The 18,772-nt window shown below is 39.2% G+C and overlaps 1 protein-coding gene across 1 annotated transcript in view; it reads left to right on the forward strand.

Moving 5' to 3' along the window:
- The window catches only part of ctnna2 (catenin (cadherin-associated protein), alpha 2), a 256,736-nt gene that overhangs the window by 30,646 nt on the left and 207,318 nt on the right, over positions 1–18,772 (forward strand). Inside the window, exons 3-6 of the mRNA XM_063882786.1 lie at positions 10,799–10,994; positions 15,790–15,956; positions 16,936–17,055; positions 18,273–18,539. Of these exons, the coding sequence (XP_063738856.1) occupies positions 10,799–10,994; positions 15,790–15,956; positions 16,936–17,055; positions 18,273–18,539 (750 nt within the window). The remainder of the gene's footprint in view (positions 1–10,798; positions 10,995–15,789; positions 15,957–16,935; positions 17,056–18,272; positions 18,540–18,772) is intronic.

Raw genomic sequence — 18,772 nt, forward strand, 5'->3', positions numbered from 1 at the left:
TTGACAACCAATTATTTACTAATGCTGAAAATAAAATTTGTTGCAACATTTCTTTAGACCGTTACCTCTCTTTCGTTTAGCAAGGGCAGGCATTGACCTGTCAATCAAGGGTCATTATGACTGTGGTATCAGGTTGGGTCTAGTATGATCAATTGTCATCCTCCATGTACAGTGGGCAGAGTTCAATGTGGGCATCTCTGTATTATCACCAGGCCTATAAAAATTGACATTGACTTATTGCAGACCATTTGACTTCCAAGACAGAGACAAGGGTCAGAGAGAAACAAAAGTTTTCTTTTAGGAGGGGAGTGTTGATGAGCAAGTATAGAAAGATTACCATATTTTAAAATGTGTGTAAAATGAATGGCATATTAAGTTTCAGTGATCACCTGCAGAGGAGGCCAGTAAAGGTGTAAGTTGTTTATTAACTGTCTTACTTTGCTGCTTGGGAAGCAAAGAGAATACTTTGCATGCTGTACTGTAGGTTAACTTGTCCTCTGTTGCTATACTTCTGTATCATATCATCAAAACCTTATTGTACTGTTATATCCTCTCACCTGAAGCTTCGTTTCTTGCGGATTTCTTCACTGATTTCTTGGACACTCGTCATTGTGACCTTATCTCACAGAAGCCCTTTGAGTTTTGAAAAACGCTTTGATGTCATTCGTCTTTGAAGTGAACAGCATTTAAGATACCATTTGTTGTGAAGATTATGGGAAAACCTTAAGGCATGTTATGCAAAAATTAAACCCAAGTCAAATAAGGACTCATTTATATTTTTGCAGATGAAATAGGCAGTTTTACATAAACTTTCAGTAATTTCTTATACTTTCTTATACTTGAAATGGAGTTGGAGAGTAAACAATACAAAGGATGTTTTGTTGCTGGAATCTTCTAATTGGCTAGTGTTGCACATTCATTTCAAAACCAACAACAATTGGATCCAGAGTATGGCTCCCACATAGGGCTTTGGGGTAGGTCTGATCATTTAAATATGGGTGCAGAATTGCTCATTGTCTAAGGCTTGCCCACCGGAACTCCTTTATGGACAGACTTTTTACACAACAGTGTAAAAGAAGAAAATGCCCTGTCATTCCTTCACAAAATGAAATACCTCAGTGAAAGCAGAAATACATTTTTTAAGAGAATAATAATGAAGGAGTGGGAGGATCAAACAGAGTATAGAAACGTGGACAAAGAGTGTGACTAATGTGGAAATATTATGGGGAGAATGAAAGTCTATTGCACTGTTGAAGCAGATTGAATAAGTGGTGTTCTCAGAAATTCTCTCCTAAAATGAGGGAAACATTATTTGAGACCATGTATTCCATTGGCTCTAATGTGTTACTAAATAAGGTTTTTTTGACAGTTTTTGTTACTTTTCTTGATTGTACAAAACTTAAAGTAAGTATTATGAGAAAACACAGCAGATTAAACTAACCTGTCAGTGAAAATATCGTTCAAGTCGGACAACTAAACAAGACAAATGATGGCTATAGTTGACAACCAGCGCTATGTTTTATTATTCATCAGGTTTTGATCTTTTTCACCATTGATGATCAATGTTCCTCCCTAACGTTCATCTCACGCTTTTAAACTAAGTGTGCTTTTAGAAGGTTTTTTGAGGATATTGCCAGCGAGCATGCTGTCTGGTTAAGAATGTCAGGCCTTGACACCCCTATAATGTGACACTTCCTGCTAAAAGCCTTCGCCCCGGCAACCCTAAAACCTTTTCAGGTACCAATCCTAATGCTTGCTAATCCTCAATGCTTTGCACTTCACCACTTGTTAACTTCAAAATATATTTTAAATAACAGGGTATGGTGAAAAGTAAACATAGCCTTCAGTGTAAAGCAACCCCATAGTCTTAGGGCGGTGGTGTTGTGCAGATGCAAATGGCAGGCATAGTTTATATCATCAGGAAAGTAGGTGAAGATCTTGTTTGTGTGAACACCCTGTGTGTTACATGGCCTGAAGCCATCAAAGCGCCCACTGTATGCAAACAAGTCTTTTTTTTTGTTTCTTCTCACAACTAGGTGATTGATTCAGCACTTGGAAAAATTAACAAGACCTTGTCTTGCCTTTGTCCCAAGAGCTTTAGCACACATTATGCACTTTACACATGGGCTTAAACGGCCTCATCAATTATTTCAAAGGGAAGGTTACTGTATGTATATCACTCACTGTGGTAGGGTGCCAAGGGTTAACAGAATTTCTCAGAAGCTGTGTACAGCACACAGTGTGCATGATGATGCTTGTGTGCAATTGGCTACAAGTGCACACACACATACACATGCACTTGCCGCTTACCTAATGTTCAGCAGTTAAAGTGCATCACTCATTCGTTGGATGCGAGTCTCAGAGGCTGAAGGCGGAAAATTGAATGGCTACGCAGAGCCACGGGGATTTACTACTGAGTGGACAGTCCACTGGCCAGTGCTCTGAAGAGGAAAGGCCGCACGGCATTTAATACTATTGATCAGCAATAAATTGGGAGGGAAAGGCACAACAACTCCTACAGCCTGAGGAAAGGTTAGCATCACCATGCCGCAGAATAATCACTTATGTGTTACCTGTTAACGGTTTCCAACTTGAGCCTGAATGCAATATGCTTTAATATCTACTTGCTATTTAGATAATGAACCTCACATGTTCTCTGATTTTGTTCAATAGAGAGTACACTACATATCGTGCGCATGCCAATTTTAGACAAACCAAATCTGTTTACCAAGGCTTTGGTAAGAAATGTTTGTATTATTAATTCAGCACAACATTTTACTAATGTGCAATTATTTGCTTTCAAGCCACCAGCAATCTTGCATATCTGAGATAACATCCCACTTTCTTGAGCAGGATTAAAAAGCTGGAGCTTAATCGATTATTTCTATCAAATGTATCACTGCTAATGAAACTTTGAGAAATAAGAATGTTGGAAATGGTTGGGTTGAAGACGGTAAACTGTGGCCTGAAAACAAAAGGTGCCGCAACCTACAGTATATGGACCCAGCTCAGCTCTTTCTGCACGATGTGTTTGAAGAATAGTGTTATTGCAGCGTGAGGGAGTTTTAGTTCAACACATAACTGAAGAACTCAGAATTTGTTAACATGTTGCTAATGGAAATACATGCCAATCCATGTGGATGTGATTTTTCGCTCTTCTTTTCCTAGATTATCACGCTCCTCTCTTCCAAATCCGCATGAGAGCCATGTTCAAATGTGTTCTTTTGTCTGCTCAGCCACTTTTGATTATTTGTTCTCGCAGCGCATCTGTGATCTTGTCTTTTCTTTTTGTTTGATCATGTCCTGATGTGTCTCTGTGGTCATTGCAGGGTGTGTTTCTGTGTGTCTTATTCCTTGCACAATAAATCTTTGGGAACATTTGGAAATATTCCTAAGGAAGAAAACTCACCCAGGAATTGACTGTTATCCACAGTCAGGGTATAACACTGTCTACATCTGTTTCCAGCAATATTTACCATCTAAAAATGAACCCTGACATATTCATTTGTTGTTGGTAGCATGGCAAATGCTGTATCTGTTCAGCTGCCTGTAGTTGTTTTGTGTTCGTAATGATTAAGAGCTTTTTTGTTGACTGTCTGCCTAATCCCTGAAAATCTCGGAACTCATACATGAGAGCTCACTGGTAACATATGTGCAAACTTTTATGGAATAACCAAATTGAATTTAAACCTCTCCTTTAGAAGTGACACTTGAATTTGTAATCCTCCCCTCATCAGGCAGAACACAACCCTCTTCAGTTGGCAAATTATTCAATATTTTATACTGTTGCTGTTATTTCCTTATTTTCTCCTTGAACTCTTTTTCCATCCCATCACGCATGTCAACTCTTCTCATTCTAACTCTGCAGTATTAATGCCATGTTAAAAATATGTTTGCTTACTGAAATATTTGTGGGCTCAGTGAAAAACAAATGTGTAATTGGCTGAAGTAATAGAGACATGTCGGTTCACTCATTCCCACGACTCACTGCTTTGAGTCATATTAACACTCCATTTCACACATGCCCCCGATAGAGCTGATGAACACTCCTATTAAGTATGTTCGTAAGATACTATCCTTTGCTTTTTTTAATATATATATATATATATGACCATATCTACATACCAAAGTTTGTGGTAGCAGTCAGGCCTGAGAGGTGACATAACTTGTGGCTGTATGGAAAGAACCCAGTGTGGTCTTGCATGAAAATCCAAGCAGTGCTGCGATTACACACGATAAATGGGCCGGCCCAGGGCCAATTACCAGCTGGCAGAAAAGGGCAAGGCTGCATTTCCCAGACACTGCATTTGTTTTGTTTGGTATTAGGCCACATTTGGATGCACTTGGCAAACATTACTCTGGTCCACTTAATTTCCTTTTTGCAAACTTCTTTTATTTCTACCTCCTTCCCTGAGGGATCCTTTTAATAAGTCTTTGTCCCTGGTAGTTTTTTTTTATTTGGATTGGTAACAACAGATTCAGTTTTGTGTTGAAGCCATGATACGCACAATAGTTCTTTATGACACAATTTATCATTCGACTACTCTTTGCTAAGGTAGGCCCTGTGGCTATGTGAGAGAACAGGTTGAACTAAACCTTGAATCATTGGATGACCAAATGTGCCCTGTAGTAAAATACTATGTCTGAGGTTATACAGATAAGTTAGGTTAATAGATAACAATCTTTACACAAATTCAAATGTTATTTGATGCTACAAACTCGTTAAACTAAAAGTTCCTTGGTGTGTAATTTATTAACTTGCTATCAACTGTGGCACATGAAGATGCACCAACAGAAGCTATGAGCCCAGCTAAAAAAACTAGGACGTAAGGATATTCCACTACCAAGCCTGTTCTTTGCTGATATCCTGTTGGAGGAAATAAGATGGATAAAATAAGACTTGCTAACCCAGAAATCTTGGACTCAATCATACCATCCCAGATTTAGCTGTAGCACTAGACGGCAATCAGAAGGACAGAGGGTAGGACTCTGTCGAGAGGAGATAGACCCTATGTTACCACCACTGTCTATAATGCTTCTAAGTTGATAAGACCCACGCATGTCAAATTGTAATGTTTAAATATGCCCATCAGAGACTTGACCTTTGTTTTTTCACTGCTGTTTATTTTCCTGCTGATGAATATACAAAAAAAAAACCTCTCCAAAATGCACTACAGTATTGTCTGGTAATTCTTCTGTTCCATTTCGATTAGCTTCAACTGCATTTCATTTCAGATGTCTAAAAAGGATTTCTGAATCCTATTTTTTGGGAAAGAAGGAAAGTTGTGTTGAATTGTGTGTGTCTGTGGACTGGGGGTATTCTATGATCTTTTATAGTTATTACTTGTAGTGTCTGAGGCTTACATCATGTTGCAACATTCTTTCCCTGTCTTCTTAATTGGCCCAGCGTGAACTTGATGCCTGTCAGTGCTGAACATGTTCCAATAGTCACACAGACAGGCAATTTGCCATATGCTGTGTCTCTGTGGAAATGACAGTGATTAAACTTGGTTCTCTTAGCGAGTAAAACGCTGTGGGGTCTAAGGACCTCCAAATCTAACGTCACTCAGCCTGAAACACACACTGCCTTTCCAGCCTGCAATGTTTGTCCCTCTTTAAACTTTAAAAATCTGATTCCCACATATCATCTAATCATTGTTAATTAACTGTTTATATGGATCCTTTAAATTAGTTTTCTGTCTATGCTATCAAATCACTTCAACTGTCAGGTCTGTCTTTGAAAAGTATAGCCTGGTACAGTGCATGCTGGCTCACTCACTGTCACACTGTCATGGCTCATTGGGACACTTAAACAGAACAGAGCCATTGTTAAATTTATAACCAACTTGTGCTTTTCCTGCCTACCCAAGCTGTCTGCTGTGACAAAGGCCTATAATGCACATCTCCTATCAGTTTGCATCTGTTTCCTCTGTCTTTTTGAGGATATGCAGCTAGGAATCTGCATGCAGACAAAGAATATCCTAAAAATAGCACAGTTTGAATTGCATACTGTAGGTATATAAATGACCTCAGCCTCAGTGTATGTTGTGAGGTTATTGTGGGCATAATTAAATATACATAGAGCTTTTTCTTTTTGTAAGTCACTGTTGCAAAACAGCACGCCAACTTCCTTGACATTTTTCTGAGTCAGTCCCTTCAGAAGGCTACATGAGACATGCAGTAGCCTTCTCTTTGTGTATTCCACAGCCCAGCTCTTTGTTAATGAATAAATGAGCATTTGAAGTGCAGATGAATCATGCAGAGTCACACCCGTAACTCTGTATCCTGATCCTCTGTTATATTGAAGAGCTGCTCAAGGCATGATTCAGACATACACGTTAGGTCCAGCCAGGATAAAAGATGCATCTAAAGCCTACACGTGACTTAATATCTTCCAGCAAACATTTCTGAAGGAAGTAGACTCTGCAACAGATAGCTCCCAAAGTTGCTTCATTATTTTCAACAATTATTTTTACTTCTGTGACAGTATTCAATGTAATTACTGTATATCTGCAAAACCACACAAATGTGGGGTCCTTAAGGAATAGAATCAACCACATACATTTAGAAAAGAGCATACATGCTACCCCTTTTTTATAATTCAAAACACTCACATATTAAATAATCTTTTGAATCTGGTGAGAACATATACAGTAATGGACACAGAACCTTTAACGATTGAAAATAGTATGACATGATGAAGTGATGAAAGGACTTATCTGTCATCCTTTTTCCAGCAGACATATTTACGGTGCTGCCTTTAACCCACAGTGTCTGTTGCCAGCTGTTGGCAGTGAATCTAATGTGTAATGGTATGAGCGGCCAACTTATGGATGTCATTAGGCCCAATTATTGCTCTGCTTGATTGAAAAACAGCTACAAAAATATATAAAGGACCGAGTGCACTGCAAACACTATTTCCACATGATTATAGTGCCACCACGCACTGTGCCAGACAAATTAAATCATGTTTTCATTAACACTGCAATGAAGTCAGATACCTCTCATGGCCTTCCCAGTCTCCACTCCTAAACAATGAACCTCAATGAGACTTCATGAAACACTACGTGATCATTGATGAAAACATACTACACGTCCAATATACAAGAGTGAAAAGTATAATTAACATTTCCACATTGCATTTAAGGAGTTCTTCATCAAATCATTTACTTTTAGCAGGGTAGATTAGGGAAATACTGTGTTTTAATGTCAGTGGTGTCAAGTAAGTACATTTACTCAAGTACTGTACTTATATACAATTTTGAGGGACTTGTATAGTACTTTACTTGAGTATTTCCATTTTATGCTACTTTCTACTAGTACTCTGCTACAATTCAGTAAATCATGTACTTTTACTCAAGTAAATGTATTTAGTACCTTAAGCTACTTTACACATTTGTATTAATGATGGGAAAAATACTCCAAACTTAAATCAGACTTTAGTTACAGCTGGAGTCAATTCACCTGCTACCCTGCAGTATACACGGTCATTAAAACTAGCTGCACCTTTACCAGCTTTGATAACACTTTAAATGCATCAATGATTATAATTAAAACATAAGATATATTATTTTAATATGGACCTTTTTGTACTTTTACTTTTGGTACTTTAATTATATTTTGATGTTAATACTTTTGTACTTTTACTTGAGTAACATTTAGCCTTTAACAGATTATTCCTATAATCTGGTACTTCTACTTTGAGTTAAGTACAGGATCTGACTTCTTCTCCGACCTGTTTTTAAAGTGTCACTTTTTTTGAAAACTACACTATGACTTTATCCCAGAGTTAAACAAAAGGTCTAATTATTATAATAAAACACCATGTTGGGATTAAATAGGCTATGAAGAGATTTGATGGTTTGTTTATATGGGCATTTTGTGTTGATAACTTAAAGGTCCCCTATTATGCAAAATGCACTTGTTGATGTATTTTATACATAAATACGTGTCCCCGGTGTGTAAGAAGACTCACAAAGTGTCAGAAAATACAACCCTCTCTCTTTTCCTCCTTACCCATATCTCTAAAAACGGTTTTGCTGCCGTTATGACATCATAACCAAAAATGTGGGCTGACTTTACATTGAACTCCTGGCAACTTCCCACCCATGTGACACATCCCAACCTATTGTCCGCAATAGAGAGCTCAATCCCCTCCGCAGCACATCTGTGTGTCTGTGTATTCAGCAGGATGTCTGCTGGAGGGACTTAAGAGTTGTTGTATATATAATACATATAATGTCTCTGTTCTAGTGGTAAACACTGAGAAGTGTTTCAGAAATAATGCTTGGTGGTTTTGAACATAATATGGGGTTTAATCAGGGCAGCATTTAGCTGAGTTTCTCTGTTAGAAACTCGTAATGCATGATGCTCCAAAGGGGCGTGGCCAGCTTCAGGTTAGCTCAAATTTAAAGTGACAGTCACATAATCAGCACTTCAGGAACAGGGCTGAAATAGAGGGGTATGAGGCATGCTACAATGGGTGATCTGTTTGGTATTTTGAGCAAAACACTTCAGACAAGTTTTGTATAGATATTGCCCAACAATATATTGTTCAAATATAGCATAATGGGAGACCTTTAAGAGGATATTTTTGCCATTTGTGTTAAAAAAAAACAAGGACAATTAACTATTACCATATCATGAAGCTGTTCATAAACTAGCGGTGGCTTAAGCTGTCTTTACGTGTGGTGCCCCCATGTAGAGTAGTATTATGTAATGTTATCCCCTTTTGGTTCAGGATTATAATACGATGGTGTTATAATCAGACGTATAGAAGTTAGGGTGTTGTTATTAGGGACCTGCACAGGCGGAAATAACTTTCCTGCATATGCTATCGGATGAACCTGCACACATCCATGTATTGATGATTTACTTGCTCAAACAATCTCAAGACTTCCCAATGCGGTCTGTGAGTGAGAAGTTGAAGGAACAGGACGTTTGTTTGTTTCTGTTTGTGTCGGCAGGGATGAATCCACTCTTTCATATGGGCAACCAGCACATTGTGTGTGTCTGTGTGTGAGGTGTTGGGTGATTGTGTGCACAGGTTTTCGTGTGCTTTCATGTGTAAATATAATGATGAGTTATTGATTCAACAAACTTAGATTGAAATGAACACACCACTGCACTTCATAATGAGCGCCCGTTCAGCTGTGTGTGGTGAAGTTGAGCGGATGAGCTGATGGTAGACAGATGTATCAAAGTTAGTTGTCAGAGTGGCTTTTAATACAGAACTAAAACATACACATTTTAGTAAATTATGAGTTACGCCTACATTTTAGTGCAAAAAATACTTGGGTAACTCAGTGTTTTTATCAGCCCTACTATTCCTGGATCCATCCTTAGTGAGGACATACATAATTAAAGTGTTTATTCCAGTCTAGAAGCCCTTAAGTAATCCAGCCTAGACAGGACAGAACTTTGCTTTTGGGGCTTTTCAGAGTGGACGTCTCTGATATATTCTTCAAACTAATCACATCACCCCATTGTGTAAGTGCGGCTACTGTCAGACTGACACTCCTACAGCAAAATCTGTCTGTGTGTAATGAGCAATTATGCTTCCTCCTTGGCCTCAGACTGACATTGTGTTCAGCTAACGTGTCATTGGAATACAAGCATTGGAAATACCTTAACCCCTTAGTGAGTTATTGACATGCGGTAGTGATTGTTTTCATAGCGTCCTGAGAGTTTATTCATTTCATAGTTAGATGTTCTGTTTCAGAGAAGGGGATCATTTTGCTTTGATGGTAATTTCCTTCGGGTTATTAATAAAGGTCTCTCTCTCTCTCCGTCTCTCTCTCTCTCTCTCTCTCTCTCTCTCTCTCTCTCTCGGCACATTCATTAAAACTAAATGTAGATATATTTAGTTTCAAGTATTTTTTCTTGGGAGAAACTTAAACTAGACACACTTTCTCAACGCATGTCCTGATTATCTTCAGGTGTTTCACAGATATGTTTAAACTCTGAAGCTCTTCAAAGTGCTGTTATTGGATATTAGCTATAAGCGTTTAGCTTTTAGTAAGGATGCCGCAGAGTGCTTGTCCAAATTGGGCCTTTTTGCAAGTTACCCTCAGATCATCAATAACATGCACCAACACATCGTGTTTGCACTTTACATATGTCCCCGTATGTTATTTACTTGATCGATTGTGTGATTGTGTGTTGCCCGATGAGACATCTTGATGAAACGACCTTACTTTACAGCACTCCTACTTAAACAGAGAGATAAGTATTACAAGTGAGTCCTGTCTAAGATGAGGCAATGTACCTGATTGAATTGTAGTTCCTGTCGCTGTAGCATTCATAAGGAATTGCCTCATTATAATCATGGAAGCACTTGTTATACAGAAAGTCATGAATAATTGTTTCCGAAGTTGTTTCAGGACCAAATATATTCCCATCATTCTAAGAACAAGTATGTGCAGGACACAGTTTTTGTTAATTGGTTATTTTTTCGAGATTTAAATATGATTATGAAAATAATTATAATATATTTGTAATGCTGCTTTAATCATTTGCTGTGACCTTTCGATATAACAAACAACACAATATGCCATAAACACATTTAAATCTATACCCATACCTCTTTTCGTGTCATTTTCAATTTACAGTTTCAATCCTAACTCAGTTTTTTATTATAATTGTCAGTCGCTGATCTCTACAAAGTGCCCTGACCTCCAATACCAGGATAACACTGTCCCTGCATATATTGCGAAAAGCTTTAATCTTTCACCGTATCATTTGTTTTTTTATTGTGATTGTTATTTAACCATCTATAATGACCTGTCCTCTTTTCCAGGTGACTACCCTGGTTAACACCAGCAACAAAGGGCCATCCAGTAAGAAGAAGGGCCGCTCCAAGAAGGCGCACGTCCTGGCAGTGTCTGTTGAGCAGGCTACCCAGAACTTTTTGGAAAAGGGTGAGCAGATTGCCAAAGACAGCCATGACCTTAAGGAAGAGCTCATCGCTGCTGTGGAGGATGTTCGTAAGCAAGGTGAGCTTGTTGAATGGTCTTGCAGCGCCATGCTTGTTCTTTCACAGCTGTTTCTTAAGCACCATCTATCATCAGTAAGGTTTCCTACTTGAGTTTGGTCTCATTTAAGGTCCTTCTGTTACCATATCCAACAGGCTTTGTTTTACTGAGATTTTTTGTATTTTTGTAAAAGACAACACTATTAAAGATCTGAAAAATATGTATAGTACATATTTAACATTTAGTTTCATTTGCTTGAATGGAAGCATTCAAAGAGTCCAGCCTATAGTAGTCACTGCATGTAGTGACTAAAAACATCTGACACCTGTCTCCTGTCTCTTAGAAATATTTATTTTCTACATTTATATGACTGCTTTACATTTAAAATGTAACTGTGACACATTTTTTATGTATTAAAAGTCCCATAATGGTAAAAAGTCTGTGATATAGAGGTGCATACTGTAGGGCACACTAAAAAACAAGACCACCTTTGTATTGTAATGCAACCCACTAATACAGCCATACTGAATGTGCCAATGTTGAACATACTGAACCTGAAATTGTGCAGATTTTACAGATACAGTGGGGCAAAAAAGAATTTAGTCAGCCACCAATTGTGCAAGTTCTCCCATTTAAAAAGATGAGAGAGGCCTGTAATTTTTATCATAGGTATACCTCAACTATGAGAGACAAAATGAGAAAAAAAAATCCTGAAAATCACATTGTAGGATTTTTAAAGAATTAATTGGTAAATTCCTCGGTAAAATAAGTATTTGGTCAATAACAAACAAGCAATATTTCTGGCTCTCACAGACCTGTAACTTCTTCTTTAAGAGGCTCCTCTGTCCTCCACTCGTTACCTGTATTAATGGCACCTTTTTGAACTCGTTATCAGTATAAAAGACACCTGTCCACAACCTCAAACAGTCATACTCCAAACTCCACTATGGCCAAGACCAAAGAGCTGTCAAAGGAGACCAGAGACAAAATTGTAGACCTGCACCAGGCTGGGAAAACTGAATCTGCAATAGGTAAGCAGCTTGGTGTGAAGAAATCAACTGTGGGAGCAATTATTCGAAAATGGAAGACATACAAGACCACTGCTAATCTCCCTCGATCTGGGGCTCCACGCAAGATCTCACCCCGTGGGGTCAAAATGATCACAAGAACGGTGAGCAAAAATCCCAGAACCACACGGGGGGACCTAGGGAATGACCTGCAGAGAGCTGGGACCAAAGTAACAGAGGCTACCATCAGTAACACACTACGCCGCCAGGGACTTAAATCCTGCAGTTCCAGACGTGTCCCCCTGCTTAAGCCAGTACATGTCCAGGCCCGTCTGAAGTTTGCTAGAGGGCATTTGGATGATCCAGAAGAGGATTGGGAGAATGTCATATGGTCAGATGAAACCAAAATAGAACGTTTTGGTAAAAACTCAACTCGTCGTGTTTGGAGGAGAAAGAATGCAGAGTTGCATCCAAAGAACACCATACCTACTGTGAAGCATGGGGGTGGAAACATCGTGCTTTGGGGCTGTTTTTCTGCAAAGGGACCAGGACGACTGATCCGTGTAAAGGAAAGAATGAATGGGGCCATGTATCGTGAGATTTTGAGTGAAAACCTCCTTCCATCAGCAAGGGCACTGAAGATGAAGCGTGGCTGGGTCTTTCAGCATGACCATGATCCCAAACACACCGCCAGGGCAACGAAGGAGTGGCTTCGTAAGAAGCATTTCAAGGTCCTGGAGTGGCCTAGCCAGTCTCCAGATCTCAACCCCATAGAAAATCTTTGGAGGGAGTTGAAAGTCCGTGTTGCCCAGTGACAGCCCCAAAACATCACTGCTTTAGAGGAGATCTGCATGGAGGAATGGGCCAAAATACCAGCAACAGTGTGTGAAAACCTTGTGAAGACTTACAGAAAACGTTTGACCTCTGTCATTGCCAACAAAGGGTATATAACAAAGTATTGAGATGAACTTTTGTTATTGACCAAATACTTATTTTCCATAATCATTTGAAAATAAATTCATTAAAAATCCTACAATGTGATTTTCTGGATTGTTTTTTCTCATTCTGTCTCTCATAGTTGAGGTATACCTATGATAAAAATTACAGGCCTCTCTCATCTTTTTAAATGGGAGAACTTGCACAATTGGTGGCTGACTAAATACTTTTTTGCCCCACTGTATAGTTAAGTGAACCTCAACTCAGCTGAAATGATAAATATTGCTTACACAATTTTGTGTGAGAGGACTGCAGTGCCAATGTTTTCTCTAGCATTAAAGGCTAGGCAGGGAGAGTAATTGCTCTGAAAATAGTTGTGTTGGAGAAAGTATTAAGTGCTCAGTGTCAAAAAGAGCCAGTCAAATGTCTAAAGTTGTGTTTTTAGAACATTTGTAGAGACAAGAGTTTTAAGCCATTTAATCCATTAAAAATGTGTCTTAATAGCCATTAGTTTGGGGCTATACTTGGTGCATGCACCTTCATGAATGTAATGAGCCTGATTCTGGAGTTGTTTACCCTAAAGTCACGCATCGTTAAAGCTTAGACTGTCTGTGATGTGATGTGCCTTGCCGAATTTTATGACATTAAAGAAGCCCAGTCTCATTAGCAACAATCTGAACATTTCAGATGTTGTTTAACACTGAAACTTCTGCATCTCTTACTTCAAAAATCATGCTCAATATTTCCAGGGAGCTCAGTCAGTTTCCAAAGTTTCTTTTCTATGCTGAGTGCAAGTCAGTGAGCCTTTATGCGAATCAGATGTTTGTCCCCAGAATGGAATTGGATTCCCTGTTGAATAGCTTCATCAGCAAAAAGAGCGAATGGAGCTCAGCATACGGTGTGTTGTGTTGTTGCCGTATTCCTCATCCTGCACTGTCAGCTCCACTTGGCCGCCGATGCTGTTGAACACTGACTTGAATGCGTTGCTCTTTTCAGGCGTGAAATAGACTGTTGCCATACAGGTCATCACTGCAGCTGACTCAGAAAAGGAAAATATCAATCTTTCCAACTGTTTGGCATGAGATCCAAAACCAAATAGTCTGTGGTAAAAAGTTCATAGAGGACATTTTATATCCTAAAGCAATGTTTTGAACGTGTCACTTTTTTGCACTTGTTTTTGTATGTGTGCTCATGAATAATTACACTGCACTTTGACGCATGGCTCTGTCCTGTGAATAAAGCCATGAATGAAACTCAGTAAAATAAACTTTGACCAAAACATTGACAATGAACATTAATACTCCACATCTCTTAACCTTTAACTGCCATTATGAAAAGATGGGAAAGCTGAAAAGCTCTTGTTCACAGTAGTGGGCTGCTGATGGGACTGTCTCTCTCTCTTTATTCTCTCTTTACACCTTTTGCTCGGTACGATATAATTACATGTCAGTGAACACAATTTTAGTTCATATCATTAAATCTACGATGCTAGAAATATGGCTTTTAGCCTTGCAGGTTTTAACAGAGTATCTCCTTTAGCAGCAAATAGAGATATCCCAAATGGCATCATCAGCCTAGTTAAGGTCATTGGGTAATCAATTGTAGAACACCATCAAACATGTCATGACCTCATCATCCCAAACCACTCCAACATGTCATGATTAAATTATAGATGCTGATTTTAGTTCAAAGAGGCATTCAGTAATCACACCCTTTGTAGTGTCAGTCTCAACCAGCTCATCACTGTGGCACTACCAGCAACAGTATGTTAACCTGCCATATGTGTGTGTGTGCTATCAGGGTGTCAGGTTATTATTTTATTTTTTTTCTGATAAGGTAATGTGTCCGTTCTTGGCCCTTTTTACACTGTACACTTAACATTGTTTTTTCAGAAGATCTGGCACGCCTACTCTGCTAAAGACAAGATTCAGTTTTTTGTTTTTTTTCAGATGCTCAGCAGCTACAGTGTAGTTATGGCAATGAAAATCTTAGGTCCCGAGCTCCTTTAAAAATAGTGCAAAATGAGAAGGATAAATTTGAATAAAATAGTGCAGGTTATGTTGATAGACCAGTCTACAAGTAGTGCAGCCAAAGTTAACTATATACATATACATAAATAAATACAATAAAATAAAGGATGCAGATAATGTTGAAAGTGACCAAGTAAATGCAGGATTATATGTACATGTTAATGGAATAAAATGTACTTTGGGTTGAATAAAGCATGGTGTACTGGAGAAGGGTTGTGTAGTATGTTTTATTCTCAAGCACCCAGCATTGACCCACGGCCACTTTGCTGCTGACCCAGCAGGAAAACCTTTATGTATAATTAGCATATTCTCTCACCGATGGCCGGTTGTATACTAGCATCAAAGTTAGGGATTAACAAAGATTAAAAAAGTTATTGCAGTTGGTCCCTTTTGGACATGGTGAGATGGATAATTGTGGATCTGCTGTTTGAGGTGAAATGGTTGAAAGAAAACTCAACATCTTTGCAACTCATGATACACTCTCCAGTCATAATGATTCTGAAAAGCATCGAAGTTACTAGCTCATTGATTTCTGTGGTTGTGTGGGTTTGAGCAAACCGAGGAAAGCCACTTTCTGATCTATATTTTCTAACAAAAAACAGTTTTATGAGCTCTGGATTGGGTTAAGGAAGTAAGCGGTGGGCCTTTTATTGGGTATATATATATTACAGTGCAGAGGCACATTCAAGAAAAATCAATTCTTCAACTGGAGATGCGCAATATTTGAAAAATACTGTGCACACGCAAATACACCTACTCGCAGACATTAAAATGTACTGTCTGCTCGAAGGTTAACTATAATGTCACTCTCTTCCACTGACAGTTCTCTCCCTTTCCTCACAGGAGAGACGATGCGTATTGCCTCGTCAGAGTTTGCTGATGACCCGTGTTCCTCTGTGAAGCGTGGCACTATGGTGAGGGCCGCCCGCGCCCTGCTCTCTGCTGTCACCCGCCTGCTCATCCTCGCTGACATGGCGGATGTCATGAGGCTGCTGGCCCACCTGAAAATTGTAAGGGGCGATCATCACCTTACTTTGAATGACATAATATATCATTTTGCAAAAGAGCTAGCATATTGTGCTTAATGTTTTTTTGTGGTTTGAGTAGTCAGAATATTTGATTAACATATATCTATATATATATTGCGCTAGAAATGACACTCCCTACTCTCGTTGTGCGTGTATTAGGAAGACTTGAATGCAAAGTGTTTTCCTGAACTAGTGAGGTCAGATTTTAAAGAAGGGACTTTGTGATGTTGAGCAGTCCGCAGAATCAATGTATGCTTTTATCAAAACCCCTGCACACATTAGCATATAGATGAGGCATGTAGGAGTATCCTGGGAACACACATCTGACTGTACTGTATAAATATCACACCATAGTGTCCATGTGTGATTAACTACACACATCAATCCCACTCACTGACTGTAGAGTCTCCTAGTCCTTGATGGTGAAAATGTCTCAAGCTTCGAGAGAGAAGCTAATGCAGAGTAGGGAGAATGATAAGCAAGTGGTATTATCTGAAACAAACTCCGGCCTGCGCGCACTTTCATTCTCACTTTGTCCCTCTCACAAACACACACGCTCTCAAACATGTGAGGCCCACTGAGGAGCTTAACTTGAGCCAGAATAAGCCCTGCCATCAAAGGCCACTGAAAAGTTATCCCTCTCTCTTCTCTCTTTCCCATTACATCTGGTGTGTCACTTTCATTAGGGATTGAAAGGAGTTTAGAATCAGACTGTAACTGCATCAGGGATGGAGATAGCTGAAGTGAGACAAATTAAAACTGCACAACTTAATGATTATAGTGTTTTAAAACCCGGCTGCAATTATACAGCTTTCCATTATTGTTTTACCTTAATGTATGTTGTAACAATTATGGCTTCAGGTTTGTTACTGGATTAAACTAAATGGTTCAATGCATGATCATTTTTCAGGTGCATCCACAGAGTTTTTGGAGAGTCTGTATTTATTTGTTTGTGTTACAGGTGGAGGAGGCCCTGGAGGGGGTTAAGAATGCGACCAATGAGCAGGACCTGGCCAACCGCTTCAAGGAGTTTGGGAAAGAGATGGTGAAGCTTAACTATGTGGCAGCCCGGAGACAGCAGGTAACTTGAAGGCCCTTTATCAGAACAAGTAAAACACTCCTGACATGTGTGTCACATTGAGGTACAGGGAGTTCCCATAGCAGGATGCTTTTATTACTGTCTACACCTTTCTGTCTTGGAGATTTCCTATCATGTGCTGATGTCTCAAACTGAACCACAGTGAGTGTATTGATTTAAATATAGCCATTATCAGACTTCTACAGAAAATGTATGAAAGAAAATAACTGTGTGACTAGCAAGAGTTATTTGGTGTCAAATTCAAACAACATATAGGCCAAGCATATAATAATATGCATTTCTATCTGCTTTAAATTGTCCGTTTAGGGTTAGTTTTCATAAACAGACACAATGCCACTTATGTGATTCAAACAAGATGAAAATGTGGTAATTAAAGCAGACAAATGAACCTTTTACCTGTATACCTTCAATCATTTATTGAACTAGTAGTTGTGGGGCACTGTCATCGGCACTCATAGCTCCAACACATTTAAGGTGGTTTTATTTCATACATACGGTACATTGATCATTTATGGTAATAATAAGCAAAATAAAGTGTTATTTGCATAATTTTAGAATTTCAATGCCAGTGATTACTACTGTATATCAGTTTGTGCAATAAGCTCAAATGGACAGTAAGTCATGTAATATAAAGTAATGTTTTTCCAGTAGCATTTGAAATTATATTCCTCTAAATCAGCAGAATATGAGCAGCTGTGCTCACTTTACCCAGGAGGATAAGACATGGAAGTGTTAGAATGTCTTACATGCCCCCCAGTGCATGTAAGAAAAGCCTTGAGAAGATTTTTGCCTTCAAGTGTCATGTTGGCATGTATCCACCCGACTGAACTGTCCCTGAGCAGAACACAGCGCTGAATCCCATCCAGCTGCAGGGTTACTGATCTGCTGACGCTGCACTAACCTTGTATGGCTGGAACAACACCAGTTCATCAGATGGGACACACACACTTGTTTTTGACAGGAAATGTCTTGAACTGAGATCAGTTTATTCTCTGTTTGGCACTGTTCTGAATTAATGGGGCCAACACAAGTCCTTGTCTTTTTTTGACGCACTGTTCAAACACTGTGAGAAATAAATGTTGGTCCCTAACATATATTGTGTAGGATCTTTCATACTTTTAAAATATGCACTCTGTTCATCAAACACTGAATAAAATTGATTATTAGTGCTTACATGAGATAATTTATCACCTTCTCAGGAGCTGAAAGACCCCCAGTGTCGAGATGAGATGGCCGCTGCACGTGGGGCCCTTAAGAAGAACGCCACCATGCTGTATACGGCCTCACAGGCCTTCCTGCGCCACCCAGATGTGGCGGCCACACGTGCCAACCGAGACTACGTGTTCAAGCAGGTTCAGGAGGCCATAGGAGGCATTTCCAGCGCTGCTCAGGCCAACTCGCCCACTGATGAGAAGCACGGCCATGCCGGCATTGGAGAACTGGCTGCTGCCCTCAATGAGTTTGATGTAAGTCGGCAAGCATTAATTTCTTCTTTAAATACTAGCACACACGTTGTATGTTCAGACTCTGAGAGTATATTTATTAGCTCTTCATGGTAATTCTTTATGGAAGTTTTTTTTTCTTTTTCTAAATGTGTCTATCCAACCCTACAACACATGCTCTCTTCCTCTCTCTCAAGCACACACACACACACACACACACACACACACACACACACACACACACACTCACTCACTCA

Source organism: Eleginops maclovinus, chromosome 5, assembly GCF_036324505.1.
Source record: "Eleginops maclovinus isolate JMC-PN-2008 ecotype Puerto Natales chromosome 5, JC_Emac_rtc_rv5, whole genome shotgun sequence".
NCBI classification, from domain to species: Eukaryota; Metazoa; Chordata; class Actinopteri; order Perciformes; family Eleginopidae; genus Eleginops; species Eleginops maclovinus.